The sequence below is a fragment of the Anser anser genome (genome assembly GCF_964211835.1).
Source record: "Anser anser genome assembly, chromosome: 3".
NCBI classification, from domain to species: Eukaryota; Metazoa; Chordata; class Aves; order Anseriformes; family Anatidae; genus Anser; species Anser anser.
In genome coordinates this window covers 63,437,529-63,464,510 of record NC_139722.1, presented here as the reverse complement: position 1 = coordinate 63,464,510, position 26,982 = coordinate 63,437,529, and the positions used below count along the sequence as shown (strand labels likewise).

Here is a 26,982-nt window from a genome sequence, read left to right as displayed (position 1 = left end):
ACGGCCATTCAACTGTAAAAGTTTTTATTGATGATAAACTTTAAACGAAAGGTAATGGCTGTCTCTTGGGAAGCATAAATGATAAACAAATCTTAGACTTATGCACTTTGGCTGATTCATTACTGACTGTCTGTAGGGAACTTTGAACTTGAGCAGCGTCAGCATGTTACTTTCATGTGTATACTGGCAGGGAAGATGTGGCCAATGCAACCCCTCTTTAGTGCTCTCCTGCTCCAAGTAGTATTTCCCCAGTGAGTTACTGCTGTCCAAACCTGCTTTCCACTCATGGAAATGTAAAGTAGCTGATTTGTTGGCTTGGGCTGAATTTTGGTTCCTGGTTTGTATGTGTGTGAGGTCAGAGAAGGTTATTTTACAGTACAAATGAACCTGTCGTAATCTCTCATGACGACTGTCACATTCTCAGGGTCACCCTTGAGCAAGGGGAAGCTCCCGGCAGGATCAGGGGACAGGAAAACTGATTTCATCTGCCGAGACTGGGAGCTAGAGGGGGCAAACAGTTGCAAGTTCACAATAAATGCATCAGCAAATATAAATGCAGGAGGAGAGAAAGGTGTTTCCTACACGCCACAGGAGAATGCACTTCGATTAGAAATGAGAGGAGGGCTTTTAAACTGCCATGGAAGCAAGGTTCTAGAGAGCATTTGGACTGTAGACTATAGTGGACCTAAGCCTATGGTGAAAAACAATCTATTTGTAGTAAAAAACAATTCTGTGATTCTATGAAAGCAATCTTTTTGGTTTCAAGAGGATGCATGGCAAACTTACATATGGGGTTACATGCTACAGCTACCTACAGCAGCATTTAGTTTCCTTCTTTTTGTCTCTCTCTGCAGCTGTTTCCAACTTAGACGAAGAGAGCAGATGGACTGTCCATTACACTGCTCCGTGGCACCAGCAGGAAAATGTGTTCCTGCCTTCCTCAAGACCACCTTGCGTGGAGGACCTGCACCGACAAGCCAAGCTGAACCTCAAGTCAGTACTGAGAGGTAAGATGCTGCTACAGGCGCTAGTGTATCCTAAAGCGATGGTGGTTTTTGCAACAGTCTTTGCAATCCAAGTTGTAGGCTTCAGAAGAAACTTGTTTGGTTTGGCTACAGCACACCAGGAGCACTGAGCAGGGTTTACCACCAGAGACAAAGGGAAAATACTTTTGCTATCAAGAAACAAGGAAGTCTGTTACCTGGTAGAGCACTCTAGAGTAGAAAAATAGAAAACCTGGTGGGTTTTGGCCATTCCTGTTTAGTCTTTGGAGTGCTTCAAAAACGGTGCCTTGCATTTCAGTAAGTCCTGAATTATTCCATTTATGTATTAGTTTGAGAACCAAATCAGAGGTATGTCATTCAGCGACTTTCTTTGTTGCTGTACAGTCTCATTTCTGGGAATGTGGCTCTTTGTGAAAAGTCGGAAAAGGTGTTGAGTGAAAAGAAAAGAAATGGTGAACAGAGCACTCACAAGGACTCTTTCAGTAGTATAACTGCTTTCTTGCAGAAGGGTGCAGAGTTTTTCTGAGGACCAGTTTCTGCCCTTATTAGTCAGGGTGTACCCCTACACTCCAGAGTGACATGCACTGAGTTGTGTTAGTGCAGTGGGCAGGCACCAAGCAGAGAGGACTGTGAAACAGCTGTTGCTGGGCCAAAAGGAGACCTTGAAATTACAGCATATTGTCCGTGTTCTGGAAATCGTTAGCAGGGTTTTCTTTACATTGGTTATTTTGCAAAGGGGGTTAACCTGCAAAGGCCCAGCTTATTTTGAGTCCCTTTTTTGTTTCACAGGAACCACAGGCCCTTGATACCTCACAGAGTTAACTTGATTTAAAAGAGTGATGTATTTTTGTTTGTTTAATACTGCATTTCTGCTTTTTAAACATGCAGAAAACTTCATTTTATATGTCTTGAGTGGAGAAGTGTTTGGCTGTCATGTTTTATTTCTCTTGCTGTTTCTCCAGTTAATTGATTTTCACCATCTCTTACTAGGTGCCTTTCATTATCATTTAATAGGGTAGTCTTGACAGCCAGGGTTATTAGCTCACACATGGCTCAGTGATAGCCTATGTGTTCCTCTGTACTTATATTGGATTAACACATTTGTGCAGTGCTTTAGCCTTGAAATGTTTACTGTTCCCTTACAGGCACACTTACCAGTTCTTTCAAAAAAAAAAAAAAAAAGATATTTGCCTGTTTTAGATTAAAATAATACTGTCTATATTTAGCGTTTTGTAAGCCTTAACTACTTGTTCTTATATTTTTCTATTCTCTGCTTGGTTCCATTATCAAAGAAAAATCCACAGGCTAAAATGCTCTTCTGATTTTCTTGTGTTTTACTGGAAAAATAACCACTGCATCTTCTATTTCAATAAATTTATATCTAATCTATTTGTGTGAAACTGATTATCATATGCTGCTTCCCCCAGCTTACACACCTAAAGTTATTTCTTTCTGCTGGGACTTTTCTCTAGAGCTGCTTCTCTTTATAAAAAACAACAACAACAAACTATTCAGTACTACGACAATTTACCAATTAGACATTTGTGGTAAATAAAACTTGCATATACGCATGATGTGGGACTCCTCGTTAATGAAATTTCATGCTTTCAGGAAAGTAATCGAGAGAGAGAGACAAAACTACTATGATGCCTTCAGCAGACCTCCAGCTGCTGGCATAGTCAGCAAAACTCTGCTCTTATTTATTTAATTACTTTTTACCTCAAGCTCTTTCCCTGGCCATGTTTCTTCCTTACAAGCAGTTCCTCACTGTGGCCTGTAGCTGTCCTCGGTAGCTACAGCATGAATTTAACACCATTTTCAGTAATTTCATTACTGCCTGCAGGGGCTCCGAGCAGTAAGGGAGGCATTGCCTGAAGTTTTATCAGCTTTACTCTTCAACAAGCACTGTGAAATCAGGAGGACACCAGTGCTTCTGAGCACATTTGGAGGATTAGGTTAAAAGTTCTCTGCCCAGAGTTGAGTTTCATTTAGCATAGGGGTGTTGTAGAAATTGTTGTGTAGTTGTGACTACTACTGAACTATTTTTCCACCTGCTGTTTCAGAAAAGACAATTTTTTTCAAAGCTGCTTAATGGATAGGAAGTAAATTGCCTAGTGCTATGTGATTATAGCACAGAAGGCTGGAAGGAAAAGTAATGGTCCATAGCAAGTTGATTGCAGGCTATTATTTTGTTACTGCGTTCATTGCTGCCCCAGTGAATGAGAGAAGTTAAGTATAAAACTTGTGTTACCAATAGTAATTCACTTGTAGAGCATAACATTAATTTAAACCACCTCTAAAGATATTTAATGTATATTTTTTTTTTCAAAATAATTCAGGCAAGATATTCCTTTCTGTCAAGGTGTTCTTATTCATCTAGTTTCACCCACCTAATACTAACCAGATAAAATCCTGAGTAGCTTTTAAAATAACGGAAGGTCAAACCTATTTGTGCTGGTACAATTTTAAGAAATCAGCAAATTTTGCCAGCATGGGTGTAGCTAAAAACAAACAACCTAATTTTCGAGGAAAAAAAAAAACACAACCAAGTGCTCTCTGCTCTGTGATCTCAGTGTACTCTTCAAACCTTTAGCAGAAGCAGTGTTGCATTTGGAGGAGGAGGAAGAGATTTTTCTTTATTTTTTGTGCAATTTATTACTTTATAATATATATATTTCTCTATATTGAAATGTCCTCTGCTTATTGCACTGTGAAACTGCATGCAGCTTGTGATCATAGATGTTACATGGAGGGATTCTGTTGGATTTTTGTACCTATGAACTAGACTTTTTCACTCTTTCAAAATCAAGGGACCATGCTGAGCTCTTTCTTTACAAAACTACTTTCAAGTATAAATGGTGAGATATTGCATTCAAATTTCTTCACAACTGAGGTAAAGCTATTTATTATTTAGGCATGCAGGTGCTTGGTTGCCATCTTAAGTTTTTTTTTATAAACAAAACAAACAAAAAAACCCCACAATATTTTCTAGTAATCTGAATTAGAAAATGAAGCACCTGGAAGTTGGGAAGTTTGTGATGCACGTTATTTGTTTCTATTCTCACGAATCGGGGTGGCTTTATTAGACTTTCTATTAAAATGTAAAGTTGTTTCTGACTAAAATCAGTGGCTTGGAAATGTTGAACTCAGGCTGCATGACTACTAGAAACTATTTTTAAATGAACGTCTTTAATGTCACTTTAAAGTCTCAGTGGCTGAGCTGCTAGAGCAGAAGAGCTAATTGAGCTGCACTTCATTGGCATGGTACCATTGCAATATGATTTAAAATGCAGTTTACTAAATGATGCAGTTCTTTGCTGGTGGTGGTAGCTCCCATTATTTTAAATGTTTTGTTTCCAGCGGATAAAACAGGCTCTCCCTTTCTCTGGGGAAGCAGCCAGCACCTTGGATCGCCCAGCGGAGCAGATGGGGCGACACATTGGATGTCAAGCGTGGGCCATCCAAGGCACCTGTTCCCCTGCCCTCAGGGCCAAGCTGCTCTAACAGGCCTTTCCTGAGAGCCTGCTTGAAGTGGGCTCTTGCTCATGCTTCCACGGTCACCTTCTGTTCCCAGGATATAACTGTTCAGGTGGGAACAACACGATATTGGCCCTCGAGGAGTTTTGTGCGGCTCTGTGCCACTCTTTCCTTCTAGGGGGAAGTGGGGGTGAAGAAGATGGGTGGTGAGAAAGAGCTAAGGCTCTGCATGGTGTCTGGACCCCAAAACTACCTCTTTGCACTGCGTGCCTTCAGCTTCCAAGGCTGAAGGACTGCTTGACTTTTTTACTCTTGTGTTGCCGATGTCTACGGAGTGGTTGCACTGGCATTGAGAGTCCGCTGTGTACACTTACTGCAGTGTATCCTACAGCTTTTTTGGCCTGTGAGGCCAAAGGTTAAGTGAGTGTTTCACCAGAGTCAGGATGGTGGCACCATCAACCAGCCCCTGTCAGTGTGCACTGACAGATCTGTCTTGTTGCTCTGAAGCTTTTTAGTACTTAAAGTATCGTGGACTGAAGTGTAGACCAGTTGCTCACCTGAACTCGCTTTGCTCTGCATATTTTTTGAACCATCCTGTGCTCTCCATGAAATGTGGATATAACTCAGCTGGAGTAATAGGAGGCAGTGGGCATATGTGGCCTGACTTCCAAGGGGCCAAGGAATCTTCCAGTTCCAGCAACTGGCACTGTAGGGTCCTGAAAACAGATCAGACTCTCAGCTGATGGCCTGTTCCTCAAGGGTCTTGTGAAGCTCTTTCTGCTCAGTTCAAGTTGCAGGTAGGGGATAATGTTTTGGTGCACACCGCTGTTTATTGCCTGGGCTGGCTGTCATTTCCAGTGGAGTTAAGATGGCAGGTCTGTACTGAGAAATTTACACCTGTAAAGAGTGTGAACAGTTGGATATGCTTTCATACTATTTTTTTCAAACTATAGCTGTAGAGGATTCTTGCACAAGTGTCTGTATTTTGTGCCTTTCCCCCGCCCCCCGGCGTAATTGTGTTGATTCAAACTACGTATATAGTATAGGGCTTGTTGTTCCAATGTCTGTGATGATTCATTTATTATCTCATCTTCAGAAGAGCTGGATTTGGCTGAGAGTGGCTTCTGTTTAGCTTTGTTGGCCAAATTCAAGGAATGTATTTAAGCAGCAGTGATTGGAACACTTGATTTGTTTTCTAGGAGACATCTGGTTAGCATTGTCAAATAAAACCGGATTTAAGTAGTTACTCATAAAGCCTCTATTATGTCTTGCTGCAAGACCCTCCAGACAGGTACGTGTTTACCCTTTGTCTTCTGAGGGCATCTGCCAGATCACTGCTCAGATGAGCAATATTAGGGTCAGCCCTACTAGTCAGTAATCCTGCTTAGAAGATTATGGACTTAAAATAATCTTATGTTTCATTAAAGAGCTGCAGAGTAGTGGGGAACCACTGGTCTAGTTCAGGTTCAGAGGGATATTAAGATGTGAGTTCCGTAGCAAATGGAAACCTTAATGAAATAAAAGACCATTAAAGGCTAGGGGTAGACCATATTTTCTGGAAAGGCCTTGGAGCTGTAAAATAAAATTAAAAAAAAAAAAAGAGAAATCAACTTATTCCTAATTATTTTAGTTTCAGCAGTTAGTGCCAGTGGTTCTGTCCAAGTACCCTGTCTTTTTTTTTTTTTTTTTTTTTTTTTTTTTTACTGTTTCTGAATTAATTCACAGTACGTCTGTTGATGGTTTTGGCGAGGCTCCATACTCTAGCCACCCTTTCTAACAGGGAATTTAAGGGGGGAAGTTTTTTTTTTTTTTAAAGGAATATTCAAATGAAAACTAAGCAGAATTTGATTGGGAGTCTACAGTTCATGTATTTGAATGCTGCTCTTGTGCTGAAAAAAAATGAGTTACTTGGGAGGATTTAGATTCCCTATTTTTAGGTTTAGTTATGTAGTGCAGTGTTGAGTGTATAAAAACATACAGGGTTGTTATACATAGATTGATTGCATGGTGTCATACATACATGATGAAGTGAAACCATTTCTAGTAAAAGGGTTAAGAAGTCTAAAATTTGTTTCAAAACACTAATGATAATATTTTCTTAAACCAGATTAACGTGTTTTCTTAGTATTTTCTGATGGAAGTCAGAGTCAGTAGGAAGATTTGATTGAAAGATTATTGAACCTCACCCTGTTTCAAATCTGTGCCTTCAGTGGAGAGAAAAAATCTGAAGTGTTACTGTCTGGTATAATTGTTTCAGTGGTAGGTAAGCAACTTCCATCACAAGGAATAACAGACTTTCAGTTGATTTCCAGTTTGTGTTTTTATCTCCTTCTTCTCTTAGATTGGGTTGTTATAAATGCTTGTTTGCTGCATTTTAGGTCGCTTTAAGCTGAACATTAAGTGTCCTAGGAGAAAAAACATCAGAAATTCCCTTTGTCATTTTACATCTCTGTTCAGTAGTCTTAAGAAACAACAAATATCCATAAAAATGCCAGAGAAAAAGTGTAGAGAATGTTTTTTAATGCCAGCATCAAACATGCAAAAGGAAGCAAATAGAAACTGTTAAACTTAAGACATCTTGTCACCAGTAAATGTAGTGGTGTAACACTCATGCAGAAATTTAAATTAACTCAAGACAAACGGTGATAACTATTTTGAGCACTCCCCAATGACAGCTTGTTAACAAATATAATCTGTAATGGCTGTTGCATTTTGGTGCCTTTAGATAGGTTTTCTGTATGGCTAAGTCATACCAACCACCTGGGGAGCTATGGGTGGGATTACATTTATTTGTCTTTGAAAAGCTTCAGAAAAAGAAATAAAGAAATGATCAGAATGTTTGTATTTACTTAAAACTCTAGAAGTATTTTCATATTTCAGAGGTCCTTTTAATTTGGATCCTTACTGAAGGCTTGCACCTGATCTGGACTCTTGGGAAAAAAAAAAATCAAACTGCATGCCTCCTTTACTTAAATGTTGCACTTCATGCACCATCCTTGTGCATTTACACAGCTGAGCCCTGAAGCAGCCTGGGGAGACTGGTCTGGAGGGGTGGGCTTCCTAGCCTGACTGGGTGGCCTGCTGTCATGTCAGGACACCCCTCCCAGTGTAAAACAGGGCACTTGTGCATTGGAGAGGATAGACCTAACATAAGTACATTTGATCGCTTTCAGTTAGATTTATTTGAAGTATCCATTCAGCAGACTTCTCCATTGCAGGAGAAGGCTCCATTAGGGTTATCTTTATCCTGTGCAGCCCAAAACATCTTTGTTTCTGGGAACTTAGCATAGATCTGTCATTAAATCTACCTGTGAAGCTGGGCTTGGGCACTCGTGCAAGAGGGAACACACTTAGCAGTGTTTGAGTCTTGGAAAAGTCTGGTAGACTTGGTAGACTTTCTTTTTACTCAACAAATAAGAAGGCCTTGTAATAAATAATTAACTTTAGGCAATAGGTTTAAAGCCTGCAGCTTCATACAATACTTGTGTGTGAAAGAAGTCTGTTGGGTACCAGTGTTGATTGTCTCTAGGGTTGTTTTATGCTTTTGTATATGTACTTGTATATATATGGAGCCAGGCTCTTTTCAGTGTCGCCCAGTGCCAGGACAAGAGGCCATGAGCACAAACGGGAGCACAGGAGGTCCCATATAAACATCAGGCAGTACTTCTGTACTGTGCAAGTGACAGAGCACTGGCACAGATTGCACAGAGAGGTGGTAGAGTCTCGCTCCTTGGAGATCTTCAAAAGCCACGTGGGTGTGCTCCTGGGCAACCCACTCTGGCTGTCCCTGCTTGAGTAGAGGGTTGGACCAGATGGCCTGCATAGGTCCCTGCCATCCTCAGCCATTCTGTGATTCTGTAAAAATACAAATCTAGAAATAGCACTATCAAATTACATTTTGGGGAAAGAGATGTGAATAATAGGGAAGGCAGCTGGACTGGCAAATGCTGGTATTAGCCAAAGCATCTAAATAGAACTGTTAAGCAGAAATTTTTTCAGCTGATCTGGCATGGTAGTATATATCTGTTGAAATTCCTGACCCATTAAAACGGGAGTCTGAACAAACCAGCACACTGGATATATCACAGCTGAAGTTCATGAACCTGCTTTACAGTTAGAATTGGTCACAGCTCAGTTGTTACACAAGTGCATCGTTGCTGTGGCTTTACAGCATATTTTAAAGCTTTGATATAGAAACACTCCCTGTGATACTCAAGTTCTGCAGATGATATGGGGATTTATACATTTAAGAGAAATGGGATTTGATCCAAGCTGAATGAATTTTTGGGAGGAATATAAAGTAGTAGAGGCAAGCTGTCTGCCTCATTTAGATTTACGGACAAAAATAGATGCTGCATTGGAATTAAACTGAGCTGTTTTTTTAAAGTCATATTTAGCACGAGATCTTTGTTGAAAACCAGATTGCTTTTGTACAGCTCTGCATTTATACAACCTGTTTCATCCACGCAAAGAGAGTTGTGCATTCTTATTCCTGGTTTGTAAATGAGGGACACGTAAAGAGTGAAAGCCAGGGACTTTAGCTGGCTTTACTAACCAGAAAAGACCTTTGAACTAGGGTGTCTCATTTTAATTACAGTTCCAGGACAGATCATTCTCAGCAAGCTCTTTATCTTGAAAAGTTATCTCCTGGAATTTCCCATTAACTGTGCTTCACGGGCAGTCCAGAATCCTTGTCCCTGTCCTGCAGTTTAGAAAGTAGGCAGGGAGGCAGCTACGCCCTCTAAAGGGGACCCAGTTTGGCAGAGTATGTTCCAGTATAACACTGGTGTGACCAGTCCCCCACAAAAGGTAGCTGTGCCCATTACATTTAAGGCAGCAGCCTTTTTGCCTAATAGAGCTTGCCACCAGTAAGCTGGATGTTCGGCTGGTGCTCATCTCACCCTTAAATAATTTTAAATCCTATCTACTGAAAAATCCTTTCAGGCATTTTACTTTAAGCAACCATTGGATAACAAGCACACAATTCTCAGAAGTGGAGATGTTGAAACCCCTGTTACATTCTTCTGCTCCTTGTGAGAGAGATGTCTGCGGTGTTGTACCAGGCGCTGGTTGTTACTTGTGTGGAAAGGACATGAATTAAGACAGCTCGGGTTCTTCCTTAGCTGGCTTTATCCCAGGGTGCCTCAATGTGCCCATGTGCTGCAGGCAGAGGGTATATACCCCCTACGACTCAGCATTTAGGAGGTACATCTGTGAAATTTAGATAGTGTCATGTCTGTCTACGGATGTACAGCTCTTGCCTGGATCTAACCTGAGGGGATTCGCTTGGACAGCAGAAATCCCATGTCTGGAAGTCAGGTCTTCTGACACCCGGTCCTGTCCCTCACAAACCCGTGAGGTCTTAGTTGTCTCACCTCAACTGGAAAAACAAATTCAAAATGTGCCTGAAGTAAATTAAACTTACATGCGATCATTTATCAACCTTAACACAAAAAGTTCTTCTAAATCAGAAAGCAGTGATATATTACATTACTGTGTTTATTAAAGAGCAGTGTGATATGTAAAGTAATGTGTTGTTTTTTAAAAGTTTGCTTTCACAAGACAATTTTCACTCTCTTGGAAAAGTGTACTTATGTAAGACAAACGTATGCTGTACTGTAGTCTGTCTGTATTTATAAGACAGTGTTTGACTTAGAGGAAGGAGGTTTCTGTGTATTTACAGAAGAAGGGAATGGCTGCAATGCCTAAAGCAAAAAAGGAAAAAAAAAAATCTGACCTGAGGGAGTAGTTTTCCTGTGATACGTGCAGTGAATAGATAAATGTATTTTAATACGCTAGTCAGCAGATTTGTTTCTGTAGGTGACAGTTTAGCTGACTCTTGCAGATAGTAGCCTCTCTCTACAAAAAAAACAAAAAACCCACCCACTGTAAAACACAAGTTACAACATGAAGGGCTCTGCCAAGAAGTCACCCTGAATGTAGTGGAGATAATTTTTCAAGCATGCAGACGCAGCTGTCAGCGTGTCGCTTGCCCGCCCTTGCTTACAGTGGGACAGCCCAGAACGGTGCACATGCTGCCTGCTCCCCTTTCACCCTCCACACCGCCGCCTTCCCCTTTCCGCGGCTGGGTGTGTGGTGCATCTCCTCCTCCATGAAACTGCCCCGATCCATCCAGCGTTTTCTCTTTGGCTTTTAACAACCGGTTCCCAGGCCCTCTTCCTTGGGCATGAGGCAAGCTCAGGTGTTTCTGGGCTGTTCTGTCCTTGCTTTCAGGCCTTCATCACTCAACCCAACCAATGACTACCTACGTAGCTACTTGCTTCAAGCAAGTCAGAGCTATTTAGATGTCTGAATAACTTCGATGCCATATATGTACATTGTGAATATCACGTTAGTTTAATGTTCAAGACAACAGTGGTTGCTAATAAATACTTAGAAACACAGACAGGTGGATTTATTTTCGTTAAACTCTTGAATTGTGACAGCATGTGTGTTCGTGTGGATGTAGACACCTACAGAGCTTATGGTCTGATCCTGCTACAGTCACGTGAGCCGTATTTACACGCGTAATCTCATTAGGACTAATTTAGTAAGTGACAGCTACAAGTTCAGGCCTGAGGCTTCAGGGACTGGGCCCGGCTGTGGTGGCAGGAAGCTGTGGCCCTGCGCTATGGCTGGGGCTGCGCCACGCAGAGAGGGCCCAGGCCTTTCACCCTGCTGCCAGAAGAGCAGTTTTCTGAAGAAGCATCTGAAAAAATGACACTCAGCTTTGAACAGTTACAATAAAAAGAAATAACTTTACAGGTATATTAGGGTTGTTTTCAGAAGCTGTCTCCCTCTGTCCAGTTCTGTTGCTGGCAGGGCAGTGAGTTTTGCTTTGTGTAAATTTCCAAGATGCTGTGACTAGTTTTCGTGGAAAATTTCTGCAAGTATGAAATGTTACCAAAGGAGAAGAAAAGGCCCAGTACCTCCAGTCCTCTCCCAAAAAACCCAGTCTTTCTTGCATCATGGAGCAATACGCTGTGTGTGTCTGACTGAGCAGACAAGGTATTCGTTAATCCCGGTTTTCCACAGTAATACCGTGTCAAACGAATGGGTGAGGTGTCTGAGCTGTGCCTTCTGTTCACTCAGGTGATTTGTGACTCAAATTCTCGTGTAAGAATATGGTTTCAAATTGTTTGAAAAGCAGTAAATAGCTCACGTATGCGAGACTTGCTACTGTGTGTTATCAGCTCAGGGTCAAACGGAATTAAATGTGAGTTCCTAGTGTAAATTGAAGAGATCTTCAGGATTGAGAGGCCTTGGTGGTATTTTGTGCCCTTGGCTTGACTGCATGCCACAGAGGCCACAAGGGTTTACGTGGAGAGTTTGAGTTATTCAGCTGGAGTCTGACCTTCAGACCTTGCCCTACAGAAGTATTGCCAAAAATAGTAAAACATAAGAATTAATAAAGCTCGCTAAGCTGCACAACAGCACTGAATCCAGTGTTCATGGTTCAAAATTCTTGCACAGGATTGCACTCAGCTATATTGCCTGTAAATTGCCCTTTTTGGAGAGAGAACTGCAATTAGCTCACGTATTGTTGGTGAGAAGCATCCCTAGCGTGCTGGTGTCTTATACCGGGATTTAGTGAACTCTGCAGTAATGAAACGCCGAGCAGACATATGAGGGGTTGATTACATGGCAGCAACTCAGATGTAATGGTATGGGCACTGACAGCTTTAACACATTTTCTCCTGTCATGCATCCCCTGAATATCCTATCTACCATGCTCTAGCAACTGTGACAGTGATGAGGGAGTCTTTAAAAGGTTTTAAACCACATTTCCCACACGCTTTCTTCATGCCTAACTAAAACCACCCTGTGAACGGCAAAACTCAACCTCAGGCAAAATTTTCTTCTCTAGGAAAGGTTTAATTTAGTCACATAAGTGGGGATAAATTATATTATAACATAATATGACTGCAGTCATTTTAAAGCAATGCTTATACTACAGAAGTTTTGACATTTAATATATCACTGGTATAGAAGGAAAAGCGCAAGGCCTAACTTAAGACTCTACCTAATCAGAAAAACACTTGAAAGGCAGCAGAAGTCTGTGCACAGCACCTCTCTGCACTTAGCCCCAGAAGCTAATAAAGGGGGAAAAACAGGGACGTAGTTCAGCCTTTATGCCATGGCACCACCCATTGTAGCCACCCATTGCAGTTGCCAAGGCAGAGGCCTTTCCTAGTCCTCCTGGGCGAATGGCCGCAGTTTGTGTAACAAAACCGGTTCATCTGGGGCACAACAGTATTATTGCACAGTTCAGATCCGTGCACAATAATGCAGCACACAGGGCATATTTTGAGCTTGCTGTGCATGTGCTGCTGAGTTGATCTCAGGCAGACGTATCCTCAGGAATCGCTGTTTGCGTCCTGCCTGATGCAGTCTGACGTGTTTTGCCCTGTCAATTTTTAGGCAGAAATTATGGAAAGCCTGTACACATTTCTGTGTATTGGATAATGTGAGTGATGGCAGCCCTGCCATGGGATACAAGACTGTGCATATCCCTGGCTCAGCTAGCACTAATATACTGTCACATTCTTAAAACCAAAGATTATTAATAACCAGAACTGACTCTCTTCTTTTGTTACCTGTTCAGACATCTCTGAAATAGCATGCTTATTTGTAGGAACTTTTTCACTAACTCAGTGTCTAGTGCTCCCCTCTGTTTGCATAATGGAGCTGCGGGATGAGGACAAGGTATTGCTCTTGGAAAAAGGATCCATGTCTGGAACTTTTTTTGGAGTACTTCTTTCAGATTTATATATATATATATACATTTATTTATTTATATACTCCAAACCTTTAGCTGAAAAATAGAAAGCTGATTGCTTGCAGATGACCGTGTGCACCTTATGAGAGTGGTCAGTTGGTGTGTGTGCTCCCCAGCTAGCACAATTTTCATATAGAAGCTACTACCCTTGGTGTGGCAGTGACAGTAGCTTCAGTTAGGGGCACTGATTAATTCACCTCATGTTGTGCTTCTGGGCTGTTGGAACATGAAGTAAAAGATACCTGCCTGAAACTTCTGATGAGGTGGCCTCAGGTGCTGTCTAGAGCATGTGTTTCTTGCTGTGCTGTGAAATGCACTGTGACACTGAATAAATAAAAAAGCTGTCCTTTGGGACAAGTCACCTTTCTGTTGGTGTGTTTCAGCAATTTGCAGCAATTCTCTTGGCTTCTGCAGCCACATCCCTACAATAGCTTCTGATGTTACTTGCATCTTGTGTTGTGGACTAACAAAGGTTGTGAGCTTGATTAACTGTTTTATTGTCAATTCACTCATTGAACTTGCTGTGGTCTTGAGACATTCAGTGTTGCCTTCTTCAGGAGTTCAGGAAGCTCTTTGGGCTTCATGAAGTACACTATTCATCATCTTCATCGCCTTGGTTAAGAGAATAAATAAGGTTAAGCAGCTAATACCAGAGCATGCTCCATAAAAGCCTGTGGCTCTTGGGGCATCCATCCAGTGATGCCTGGTGTTGGAGAGTCACAGAAGTGGTCAGTAAGGACCCGAGGCCTCATCCCAGCTGTGAGAGGAAAAATAAGTTCACTCCCATGTACCTCTTAGGTTTCCTTCGTGTTGGTTTGTGGTGATGAGTGACTGATCTGAAGGCAAAACTTGTGGTGCCGAAGTTGACAGCTCAGTGCATTAGCCCCTGCTGCAAGTTCATGCAAGTCTTCGTGCCATTTCGTCCTGCCCCAGGCCACTTACCACTGCTCCTTTGTAGCTCAAACCAACAAACCGGCCTGTCAGGGTGCTCACATTTGTGAGCGTTAAGAGCTGGGTCTTGCTGATCCAATGCCAGGTTTGAGGGGGTAGAAGAATTTGTTTTACTGCGGTTGCTGGCAGCCTTTTCTCACCCCCCTCTGAAGCACGGCAGCTGTTTGCCAGATGCACGCACTGTCAACACGCTCACACATGCCAGACAGGTAAGCGGGGTTACTGACCCTCTGCTGCCCAGCTGTAGTAACTGATGGGGATCTCAGAACCCACCACCACCACTGTGGTCCTTGAACTGAGGGACAAGTGACAGGTTCATGCCATACAGCCCTTTTTGACCCCATGCTGGAGCATGCGATAGGCCAGGACATATGTCTGGCTCCGATGGAAATGGCTAATTATCAAATCGCATACTTGCACTCCTGTGCATGTGCACATGCAGGGAAATCCACCTCGATTAAATCATCACAGAGCTGTGGTTGCTCGAGGTCAGTTAAACCACCACCGTGGAGTCCTACAGACCTCGGTCTCAGAAGCATATGGATGTAACAGAGAAAATATATGCTGAAGGTGCAAGTCGTAACTCCAGTTAATCATTTGGCAAGCAGAAGACTCTAAAATGTTTCCCTCAAAATAAACATTGCATATTTTCCATTTTAAGAGGTATTAAAAAGATCAAGGTAGGGAGACAGATGATACAGTCACAGAAAATCTTTCTCCAGCAAGTGATGACAAAAGCACTTTGTGTTATGCCTATATATTGTGCAGAAATTTCAGTTCCTTAGATAGAAATATAACAAATACTTATTTTTCTTTTTGCTTTCCTCATCTTTCAACAGATTCAGATATCTGTCTCTGGAAATGTAAAATTAACAGTTTGACTGGGCTGATGAGTTTGGTTGCCGCATCTTGAACATTTATTTTTTCCTTATGCTCTGGCGTCTGTTGTTCTTTAGCACAGTCGCACTGAATATCAATTAGGAGACGGGAGGATGGTTATGGAAAACTTGGTGGGGGGATGAGGTGCTGACTGGTATTTTGGCCGTGTTGAGCAGGCATGCACGGTTGTTCTGAATTCTTTCTGAACTTTGAATACTCTTTGCTTATCAACTTAAGCGAGCTCTGCAGTGACATGAGATTTTGAGATCCCTGTACTTTACGTTCCTCTCCAAAATCACAATAAATGGTCTATTCTGCAGGCACGAGGACAAGACAAGTGGTCAGTGCCAAAGTTATTTAGCAGATGGTGCTTGAGTAGCGAGCAACATCATCATTTCAAGTGCAAAGCGCATAATGGGTGTCTACCGGCCTGGCAAACGAGACCCTGGTGTTACACGCTTGCTTCCGTCTCCCATCCTGCAAGATGCTGCCATCTGTCAAGACACCGAGCCAGATCTCACTTAAAAAAAACAACAAATAAATCAATTTCTCTCTTCTTTCCAAAGCTCTTCCCATCTCTTGATTTAAATAAAAGCCACGTGTATACACGCTATGTGTGGGCGTACATACATAATACATATAGAGAGGTAAAAATATATATAAAAAAATGAGAAATACAACTTTTGTTTCATTACTTGGGACAGGCAATGCTAATGCATGGTAAATACTGTCAGTAAAATGTACGTATGTAAGCGCATTGTACACAAAGTGTAAACGGGGTGGCTCTGGTAATACAGTGATTTCATCTTTCCCTGTCTTTTGGCAGAGTGTGACAAGCTGCGGAGGGATGGCTACCGGAGCTCTCAGTATTACTCTCAGGGCCCCACCTTCTCCTCATCCTCCAGTGCAATCTGTGGAAATTACCAGGATGATTATGAAGAAATTGAACAAAAGGTAATGGTGGTGGGCAAAGTAATGGAAAGAATATGTCTGCTGCAGTTTAATTGCCTGCAATATTATTCAAATGAGGTGGGATTTCTAGAAGGTCATAAAGATGCTTGTTCCTTTGAATTGCAGTAGTGTTAGGTCCTCTAACTTCCCTAGTCTCTTAAAATTCCAGTTCTACTCATGCATTTGTGTAAAGTCATCATATGGCATGATAAAGATGAGAGAGGCAGAATGAGTTTGGTAATGTTCTGGGGGGAGAGCCCAGTAAGGGTAACTGTTTTGCAACTAATATGTGTTTATATTCAAGTACCAGGGAGCACTGTTAACCATCCGACAGTGTACTCAATCTGAAATAACTGCACATGCACACTTTGAATTGCTTTTCTAATACAGACAGGCAGTTTCATCAGGTAGGCTTTGTCCTGTTGGATAACAACTGCTTGTGTAAAGGCATCCAGAAGAATGAAGGAGGGCCCAATAAGCTGGGTTTACCTTCTCTGTTTCAGTTTGCTTCATGTTCATATGCCCACTTCTCAACTCCCTGTATACTTAGCTTACTTAGTTTAGAAAATAAACAAATAAAGAGAGGAAGAAGGGACAGCTGAGCAAAAATCCTAAGAAGGTTGCAGAAGTGTCTTGTATACATCAATTTATATCTTTATATATTTTATACTTCAATTACAAAACTTTTAAGTTGTGTTCATGTTCTAAAGAGGAAAGGAAGTTTTGCTCCCCTGTCCTTACCTTATTCTGTTGTGCCTATGAGGTCCAAAAGAAAAGCTATGGCTAACTTTGGTGCTGTGGGCTAAGATCGTAGTACTGGGGTAGACAGAAAGATGTTCTGGAGCCTGGAAGTCCAATGCTGGAGCTGAAATGCTCAAGCTCTTGGCATTTTCAAGATAGATATTCTAGAATACTTTGCCACAAAATGTTGCTTGAAGAGTGGGAGGATATCCTTAATTGTAGCAGAGTATAATATTTTTGAGCTGTTACTAAGCCATAGGTGCTTTTGTGTAGTATGGACCAAATAATTCTGTCTGTGTGTAAAGTGTGGAGATCCTGAGAACTCAGTTTAAAGGGTACAGTGTTTTCAGTTCTATCCTCCATGCTTTTTAAGCACATAACAAAAATTGTTGTGGAATATGTACATTCTCTCATCCAGGTTTTGATTGCTTTATATCTGTGTATTGGCAGGGAGTATTGTTGCATCCTCTTGAGCTCTTTGCAGTGTTTACTAGCAGCAAACAGAATGTAAAGCATGTTAGTACTGTGGGAGGTATTATAATAACAATTTGCAAAACCTTACTGAAACCAGTGGAATTACGATTTTCACTGGTGAAAAAGTATTAACTGTTTGTGGCTGTTAAGGTACTGCATATATATCTCTCTGCATACATATATAACCAACTTGCCTTAGCCGGTGCTGTGCAGCATGTGGCCCAGCTGCACGTGTAAAACAAATGTAACATTAAAAATAATGTAAATACAGTATTTTTAACCATTCACATGAGAACATATTAGCATGGGTGAGGCCTCTTCGAGACTAAGAACTGTCATCCTTATGTGGCTAAGGATTTCATGGTATGTTAATGAAACATGTTACTAACAATTTCTGTTTATTCTGAAAACTTTTTAGTATAACAAGTTGTGCTTCAAGGAAAGGTTAGCACTTCCATTTCAAATTAGAATAGTTTCCCTGAAATATTTTTAGCTGAAAGTAGGATTCAGAGCACTAGAGAAAGAGGGTGGCCAAACTGACATTCTTGGATGTTGCTGTTTATCTCAAAACCTTAACCTTAACCCTGTCACTCTTATTTGCAGCTTAGGAAGATGCTGATCCTTGTAAACTGCAGCATGATACTGCCTTTTTGTTGTAAAACTCTGTGTTTTGTGGTGTTCTTTGACTAGTATCTTTTTTTAATTGGCTTTACATTATGTAAGGGAGTAAAATTTTACTTTTTTTTAAATAAATGAGCATTTAACAGATCTCTGAAGCTGAATTATAATTCCACTGGTAAAATGCCAAGTGCTTCTAATAAATCTTATGCCTTGAGACAGTCATCTTTCAGGCGTCAGAAGAGTTCTTCAGTAACAATGTGGAGCTGAGGTCACCAAAATCCCATGATTCAAAATGTGAACTCCTTACCGCTCGATGAAAGCTTTGTGGCTTTGTTGTCTGTTCAAAGCAAGAAAGCCAACATTTAAATTCTGTGCATGCAGCACTTGCAAGCTGAAATTTGAGAATAGCAGAATAAAGAATAGCTATTTACTGTTTGTAAATTTACTTCTAAGTTGACGTATTTGCCAACTTGCAGAAAAACTATGTTTTACTGCGTGGTAGTTCCACAAAGGAAACTGTCTTTCCCTTTTATCTACTTTATTATTATTATTATTATTTTTTTTAAGTTTATCATAGCCAGATATTGCACTTGTCTGTCTTCACTGGAGACATAATTTGAAACCATGGTTTAGATCACACAGAGAAGACCTAGATCTACAAACAGTCTCTTGTTTTGTGGAGGTGGGTGTTTATCACCAGAGGGTAATATTCATACTACAAAACACATGGTTTGCTGTGATTCTAAGAAAATGTTTAAGAGAAGCAGAACATTTGCTGTTGCGAAGCAAAACCACTAGGGATAAGCAACCCGACCCAAAACCAAGCCAACATAAGTAGAAAACACGAAAATCTGAATTCTCTGAGTGTTAGTATATATAAAACAAAGTCCTTGGAACTACCCTTTTACTCTTAGGTTGATTCCTGTAGGTGGTATTGATGGAGCATAGACCAAGCCCCACATCAGTGTATTTCTGCTGATCCTAATTGAGTTTGTTGGCAATTAAATTGGTTTATCTGGATTTTACATCTCAGTACAGCAACTAGTGTCTTCCTTTGTCGTCTCTTACATGCCACTGTTGGTGACACTAGCTGGGAAGTATTCCTGTCCTTCATACTGGTCTGTTTTCCTAGTGCCAAGGATGTATTGAGATGTCACTTTAACTCTAGTTCCCTAATATTCTGATATGTATACATTGTGTATTTTAAGTATATTTGTCTTTTGTGTGTGTGTGGTTTTTTTTTTCCTCATTCTTCTCTCTTTCCCCTTTTATTACTCATTATCTCTGTTTCTTTTTGTCTCACTCAACAGTCTAGTCTGTTAGACTGCATCTCTCAGTCTTGCATTAGCGCCTGCTGTAACTTGGTTCCCTGGAGCAACAAGGTACTTTGCCCACGAGTGGGACCATCCAGCTGTCATACTTGCAGCTTGATGTTACTTGTAGCATTTAGCACATATGCGATCTTTTTGTTCTGCTCTTAGCTTTCAGTTACTGTTACCTGCTTCTGTTTTCTATTACAAATAAAAAAAATAAAAAAAAAAAATACTGCTCAACAGAAGAATGTTATGCCAGGATTGTTTCCTATCTTTTTCATCACTATTCCTTTTTTTGTCTGCAGTCCAATATCCTTTATTTAGTTGGTTCACTGAAATTTTGTAATTACTTTTGGTCTATTAACATTTGTCTCCTTTGAAACCCCTCCTCCAGTGAAAAATGTGTTTTATTTATTTGGCTGCTTGGTTGTTTTTTTAATTAGCCAAAGAAAAACTTTCCTAATTGGAGTAGCATAGTTTTTAAATGATGAATGTGTGCTATAGAGAGTACTTGCTCCCAGACGTGCACTATATCATGTCTTCATTCCATCTATGAAAACGTTTGCATGCCAAAAACCCATGGTATTTTTCCCTAGGTCCTGTTATATGGCTTACAAACTTTTCCTTGATACAGTCTGTTAAACTTCGAGTGACAAAACATTTACTTTGCTTATTTGTGGGGCAAAAAAAGTGTACTTTTGCCACTCAGCCAAACTGTTGGATGTCTCTTTTAATATCTGCAAGAGACTGGTCAGTAATCTGAAGGGGAAACAGATGCATTGACTGTATTGGCTTGAGGGACTTGGGGAGGTCTGATCTAAAATTTTGCCGGGTGTCAAGAGGGGCTGAAGATGTTGGGTGCTGCTCCAGGTTGGAGGTGTGGATGCCTGAGAGCCCCGACAGTGGGCTCTAGCAGGCCTGGAGATACTTCAAGACAGTGGTGCCCTCAGCTGGTCTCCCTACCCCTCTGCTGCGGTTGCACATGGGTACTCTTGTAATCAGCACATGCATTTTATACTGCTTTATATTTTTTTTGAAAATGCCTCTCAGTTTACTGGTTTGAAGCAGCAGTTCAAAGCATAAAATGTCAGAGCATAAGGAAGTGAGTACAGAAACTCTCCGAACAAACAATAGAGGGTAATTCTTCACGCACCACATACTCAGTGCTGCACAGTTGCTGCAAGGGTTGTAAATGGTGAAAGTTTGTGTAGGTTCAGAAAGCAACTGGATCAGTTCTTGGGAGGAAGGGGAGTCCTTCCAATGCTGAGAGACTCTTCAGGGAAGGCAGCCACTGCATGCTTCCTCTGATTTGATTTCACGTGTGTGTGAACTGTTGGACATTATCTTAAGACAGATGCTAGGTCGGCTTTATAGAGCTCTGATCTGATGTAGGATGACTCTTACGTTTTTAATCCCATTGCAGCAGAGTAGAGGAAGAAGAAGGGAATATTTCTGCAGTGCCTGGTTAAGGGGATAACTTGGCTGACGGTCAGTAATTTCTGCTGGGGAAAAAAAAAAAAAAAGAATCCCTTCCTTAATGAGACAGTGAAGGCTGTAAAGTGAAGGATCTAGTAGGGTGGCAAAGTTGGCTAGTGCAACTGAAGATCTGAGGGTAGAAATAACAAGTAACTGTTCTACCAAAATCTGGGGGGCTAGACTGGAGGCCTTGGTTTAGAGGGACACCAAGTCGAGCAGGACATGACTAATTCAACTTAAATGTAATTTAATGTATAGCTATAATGGGGCAGTGTTCCATAACACAGTATAAAACCACGTGGTTGAAGCAGTCACACAAAAAGTGCTGATTGGCCAAGTAACAGGAATGTAAAGATTGTTTTTGTTTTAAATTATATTTATTGTTCAGTGTGGTCCCTTTGCATTTGTAAAAAAAGGCACTTGAAGCCATCAAAGGCTGGAGAAGAAATAGGATGCTGAGGAACATTAATAGACAGATGAATTGCCATGGCTGTCATCTGCAGTGCTACGGATTTTTTCTCAGCTTTTTTTTTTTTCTGAAAAATGATAATTTTAGGAATGGTTGCAGTGGACAATGAGGTAAACGACACGCCTAGAAGTTTTAAGTTCTTTTGCTGAAAAGTAGAATTTGTGTGGTTTGAATATTCCTTGTGGAGGTCCCATCTTCTCAAACAGCATAGTATAAACCGCTAGAATAGAACAAAACTAAGAATAAACAGGGAAGAAGAGGGGACTTGAGGCAGCATGTACTGTAAGATGCACAGCATACAGTCAGCTGGGACTGCTCAAGCAGTGGGAATGTGCTGAGACTGTGAAACCATTCTGTACCTCAGTGCCTGAGCAGAGAGGGGAACAAGAAGCCAACAAGGCGGTGGAGAGGCTCCGACTGAGCCAGATAGCTCCTCTCTGTCCACAGTATGTTTATGAGCCAGTTGTCTCCTGCTTTCTCATTTCAACTTGTCCTTCAAAAATTCACGCTTCTTCCCCTTTAACGTGTGGTCGTGGAAAGATGGCTAGGTCCGAGGCTGTCACTTTCGCTTACCACCTTTCCCTATTTTCCCCTTCCCATTAAAAAGCACAAATTCCGACAGTTTTTCTGGAGGAGGTGAGTGTAGCATTCCATCTAGAAGCCGCACAGAAATTTGGCCATTTAAGTCAAACAGTAAAGTTGTTTTGAATCAGAGCCGCTGTAAAAATGAGAAGAGTGCTTTCTGTTCTGCTATGAGCATAGTGTTTATGATGAGATTTGCTGAGCAGATAACATGATCTCAAAGCACTGCCTCGGCCAGTGCTATTTATCCTATAGCAGACCTCACTTAAGAAGATGTGCCTGTCTATATATGTAGCAGCAGTTTGTTGAATCTTCCTGCAGACTTCTGTGCTGTAAATCTAGGAATGTTATCTAAAACTGTGTAATTCTTGCGAAGGAATTTAAAATATATTTTTTCTCTCCCCCTAATTTCATTCCTATAAGAAAATCAGATAAGTAATTTGTGTGAACGAAGCTGAAAGTTGAGCTGCTGCTTGCCACTCTGCACAATAAAGCTGCGTACAGCTTTGCAACTGTCCTGCCCCTGAAAGGAATCTTTACATCAAAAAAGCAAGTAAACATACCACGGTCACTGTGAGTGCTTTGGAAGAAAGTTTCTAAATAGAGACAGTCACGCTTACCCAGAAACCACAGAACGTGTACCTACAGATGAAACACCGACACTTCTTCCTACACTCTAAACCACCTGCAACTATTCTGCTGACCTCGTTTGTAGAAGTACCACACCACTGTCCAACAGTAGAAAATCAGTTTTCCTGAACCAGTGCTTTGACCACAGCTGCACAGTTGGGATTTCGATAGCTTTTCATTCGTTATGTGCTCACTGGAGTCATTCCTTTCCATCTTTCTTCCTCAATTTTCTGAACTTTTAATTCTGTAAAATTTCAGATTGTGGTTCCAGGCTTTTTTGGATAGCTAGGATTCCCTTGTAGTCAGAGCTTCAGTTCTCCACTTTTTCTGTCAGTTTACATACTGTAGCAGAAGAAGTGTTCTGTTTTGGCCCGGTAGTTTCCCTGAGAAGGGAGGGCAGCAGTGTAGCCAGTATCTCTGTCACCCGACGTGCTGGAGTAGCCCCTGGTGACTGCTGGCTGACAGCTGAGACCTGGCCCAGCACTGCGGGCCGAATGTGACAGGGACTGATGCCGACACATCAGTAGGTGGCTGGAGCTCGTCCTCACCACACCTGGACTGCAAAGCTATCTTTGCCCCCGCGCCACGTTGGTCACCATGCAGTTGTAAAACCTGTCTGGGGGGGGCACATCCTGGAGGCAGCTTTCCCTTCTGCGGTGGCATTTCTCCCCGAGATTGCTCAAGCTAGCGAAGGTTGTTATAAATTTGAGTGATTTGAGATGGGAAAGCATTTTAGTTTGCGTGTAAGTACATATACATACGCGTGTCTGCACTGTGTATGTGTGTAAACTATGTGTGTACGCACACCCATAAAAAGATAAACATTCACATTATATTTGTATAGAAATAGTTTTAGAACCTTTTAAAAATAACACAGGCCTGAAGAAATACCGGTGTCCTCCAGGTGACTTGTACTGAAAGAATTTGGAGGGGCTTTTGCAGGGCTGAGCCCGTGCCTGCAGAGCAGCGTGGCCCCTCCACCATGAGCAGAAGGGTGCTGGCATCCCTGTGCCTGCAGGGGTTTCTCCTGGCGGAAATGTATAATTTGCTCAAAAAAAGAACAGCCCACATTTCAAAGCGCAGGTCCAAACCACAAGATGACATTCATAATAATTATCATGCCTGCAATTATTATTATTTTTTTGTTATTACCTGAAGAGATTTCACTTGTCTTTTTTTTTTTTTTCTTTTTGCCTGGAAGCTGCTTTTATTTATATATTTGTTTTTAATGAAATGCTGGGCCCTGTCCTAAAGAATTCGCAGTCAAAGCACAATGCAATAAATAAGTGGTTATTTGTTTATAAACAGCGTGAACCTCCTCCTGGTAACAGGGAAAAAATTAAAATCAGAAATGATAAACAGTGGTTGTGGCAGAGTGTCTGGGCATGCCTTTTGTGTACTGCTCAGCTTGAAGAGAAACCAGATTGCTTAGACTTAAAAATAATAATAATAGAAAAGTCCATATGTTATAAGTAGCAATAATGTCTTTCTCAAACAGCTAGGGAGTAACTTAGGGAGAGGTGGCGACCCAGTGCTGGCAGCTGTACCTTGGGTAGCATCCTGCGCTCCAGCGGGAGGGAGGAGTAAAGAAAAGGTGTGTGGGGAGGGAGGAAGAGGATCTTCTTTCTCCTCCAGGTCTTTCTTGCTCTCCTGCTTCTGGGATTCCCTGGAGTGCCTTGGTGGCCCCAGGTAGAAAAGCCTAAAGCCTAGGTTTGCCTAAAACTTGTGACCCCCTGCTGCAAGCCCCTGTGATGTTTTTCGTGTGCCCTGAACCTGCCTGTCCTCGGGGTTTGCCATGGAGCAGTGCTTTCATATTAGTAAAAAGCAACATTATGACTTTCTGCCCTTACTGGCACCCAGCTGAGGACCTTGCAATGAAAACAGATTTGTTCCCTTAAAGCAAATGTCTCTTTTGGCATTGTAACTTTGTCTGGTGGAAGGATTTGTACAAGCTGTTGCAACCTCTTTTTGCAGTGCACAAAGGTATTTTGTTTGTTTGAGGTGAAACACCCATCGTGGATGCAACATCTGACGCTCTGATAAGGAAAAACTTCAAAAATGACCATTCTGTGGCTGCTGGTATTGTTAACTACTTCACCCCTCAAAATTGAGCAATACAAACACCTCCACTGTGGCATGAGTTACTCCAAGGCCACTGCACAATTACTGCTCCTGACTGCTCCCTGGCTGATGGTTATGTAGGGTGCATTGCTCGAGTCCTTTGCTGAGCCCTCCCAAAATGTGTTTCTTCCTAAGAGACATCTTGCTGAGACCTTACACGCCCCATAGCCTAGTACAGCTAGGTCAAAGCAGGGCTCAGTCTCATCTTCATAGCAGGACACTGCAATGGGAGAGAGGCAGGGAAGGCAAACCCAGTGCACTCCTTTGGGGAGTGAGAGGGGTTGACCGCTGCAGGAACAGCATAAATGTGTAAGGTAGTTAGTTACTGTGCTTTGCTCTGCTCGAGACCACTCATAATTTTCTCATTTAAAGACACTCGCTAGTCTGATGAGGTGTCTTGGATAAATACAGTCCAGTGGTTTTTTTTTTTTTAAGTCTCTCTTTGTAGGTCTAAGTGTGATACTCATGGGGCTATGTTTTGTTCCACAAGCCGTCACGCTGACTGCGGCGGCAGTACCGCAGTACTGTCATAGCCCTGTGTTTTTGGTAGAAAACTTACACTGTCGCATGTATTTCTGTTTGCAGTGTTCCGTCTCTTCCCCAGAAGAAGAAAAGCTTATTACCGTCAAAAGGCCTAAAACCCCAGTTTCAAATGAGTTATCAGATATCAACACCCAAACCAACTGGACTAAGTCACTGCCACTGCCAACGCCAGAAGAGAAGATGCGACAGCAAGCACAGGCAGTCCAAACAGATGTGGTTCCTATTAATGTGACTGGTAGGCTTTTAATTTCAATAATTAAGTTACAGTAATTGGGGAGGGAAGGGATAAACGTGGACCCATGCAGGTGGATAGCATTTTGGCATATATTTGTGCATGAATTTGATGTCACTTATTTCACCTTTCTGTGAATACAGTATTTTGTGTTTAATAGTCCGTCTCTGAGCTTAATGAGAAAAACTCAAAATTCCTTAAATGATCATTAATGAAGGTAGTCTACACATTGTGAGCTTGAAGTGACATTAGATATTCATGAACTAAAAAAAAGATGGATAAATCACTGAGTTGCTTTAGGCTTTGCTGAAGATACATAATGGAAAATCATGTTTTATACAATACTAATGACATTCAGGATTTTCTTCTAGGATTTTTACTTAAGGAAGGTTATCAGAGACTTCGATATTTTGAAGACTAAAAGTTCCAGAGTTCAAGAAGAGTTTTCTAAGGTCTTACTTGTATCAGCAATAAGAGGTTTAGGTGTTGAGGGAGAATAGGGAAAGAATAGATAAGGTTAATGAGTCTGTGTCCTCAAGCAAGACTCTTGGTAGGTCACTCAACTTACATGACAGTAGCCCACATTTTCTCGTTGCAAGCTGTATATTGACTGTTTTCAAAATGCTCTTTGGTTTCACTGTTGCAGAATTCTCACTCTGTGAGAATTTAATAAGTTAATTATATTAAAGTGTAACGCTGAGTAGATATGTTGATGTGTGTAAATAGAATTTCTATGAAAGATTGAATTATCACCTCAATTTAATAATTCCTCTTTTTCTGTACAGTATCAAGATTGTCCACTATTAGTTAATTAAAATAACTGACCGTTTGCCTGCCAAAACAAGGATGATATTCAATATCCAATTTATTTCAAATGCCATATGGCATTCTCTGGTTCCATACTCACTCTTAAAATCAATATCTTGCAGTGTTTGGTTTTGTTTTGAAAGTAGTTATTCTATTTTTCTATGTGATTACCAATATTTTTTCACTTTTTTTTTTATAAATTAGTGTTTTGTAAAAAATGAAACACTAATTCTCCTACTGAAGATGTCTGATGGTAAAGTTTTAAGAAGTAATGTAGTTTAAGGCCAGTGACAAACATCAGAAATCTCTGAGAAATCAGTAAGAAATGTTTCCTAAAATAAAAAATGGAAAATAGTTGAAAGCAACAGAAAAATATGTACACCCCACCTCTGGAAAATGAATAGAAGGAAAACAAGTGCAGTGCTGAAATGTAACTAGGCCATTATCTAGGAAATGTAGGCTACAGGTACAGAAGGCAGAGTTGTGGGGACAGTGGATTATCTGACACAATCAATAAGCTTGAGCATGGCTTAGATACTGTGACAGCAGGAAGACGGTATACTTACGGAAGGGGTAATCTGCAGTGTGATTTAATGACCCTGTGTACTGAAAAATACAGGGGGGAAGTAAACAGGTGGAAAAAAAAACAGGGTAAAAGAGATCAAATAACCATCACAGATTTAATTCAGTGTCAGTGGATGCACTAATGCATCTGGATAAATTACACTTGTAATTTCAACCAGATTAATTCAAGTGGTGTGACAAACCCCGTGTCCCCTGAATTAGCTGGTTTGCCCTCAACAAATGCAGCAGTTCTCAGCTTCTCTGATAAAAAATAGTGCACATGCACATTCACCTTCCTGGAATGTGTTGTGTAGCATTCATTCCCCTATAAACATAGTAATAGGAAGGTATAGAAAGGGAGGGCAGTG

General features: G+C 41.2%; 1 protein-coding gene across 16 annotated transcripts in view; it reads left to right on the top strand.

The window, feature by feature from the left end:
* NHSL1 (NHS like 1) overlaps nucleotides 1-26,982 on the top strand; it is a 167,439-nt gene that overhangs the window by 117,855 nt on the left and 22,602 nt on the right. For all 16 annotated transcript variants that reach the window (XM_083830926.1, XM_083830925.1, XM_083830916.1 and 13 more), the window contains 3 exons: nucleotides 855-1,007; nucleotides 15,917-16,044; nucleotides 25,054-25,246. In XM_083830926.1, the coding sequence (XP_083687052.1) occupies nucleotides 855-1,007; nucleotides 15,917-16,044; nucleotides 25,054-25,246 (474 nt within the window). The remainder of the gene's footprint in view (nucleotides 1-854; nucleotides 1,008-15,916; nucleotides 16,045-25,053; nucleotides 25,247-26,982) is intronic.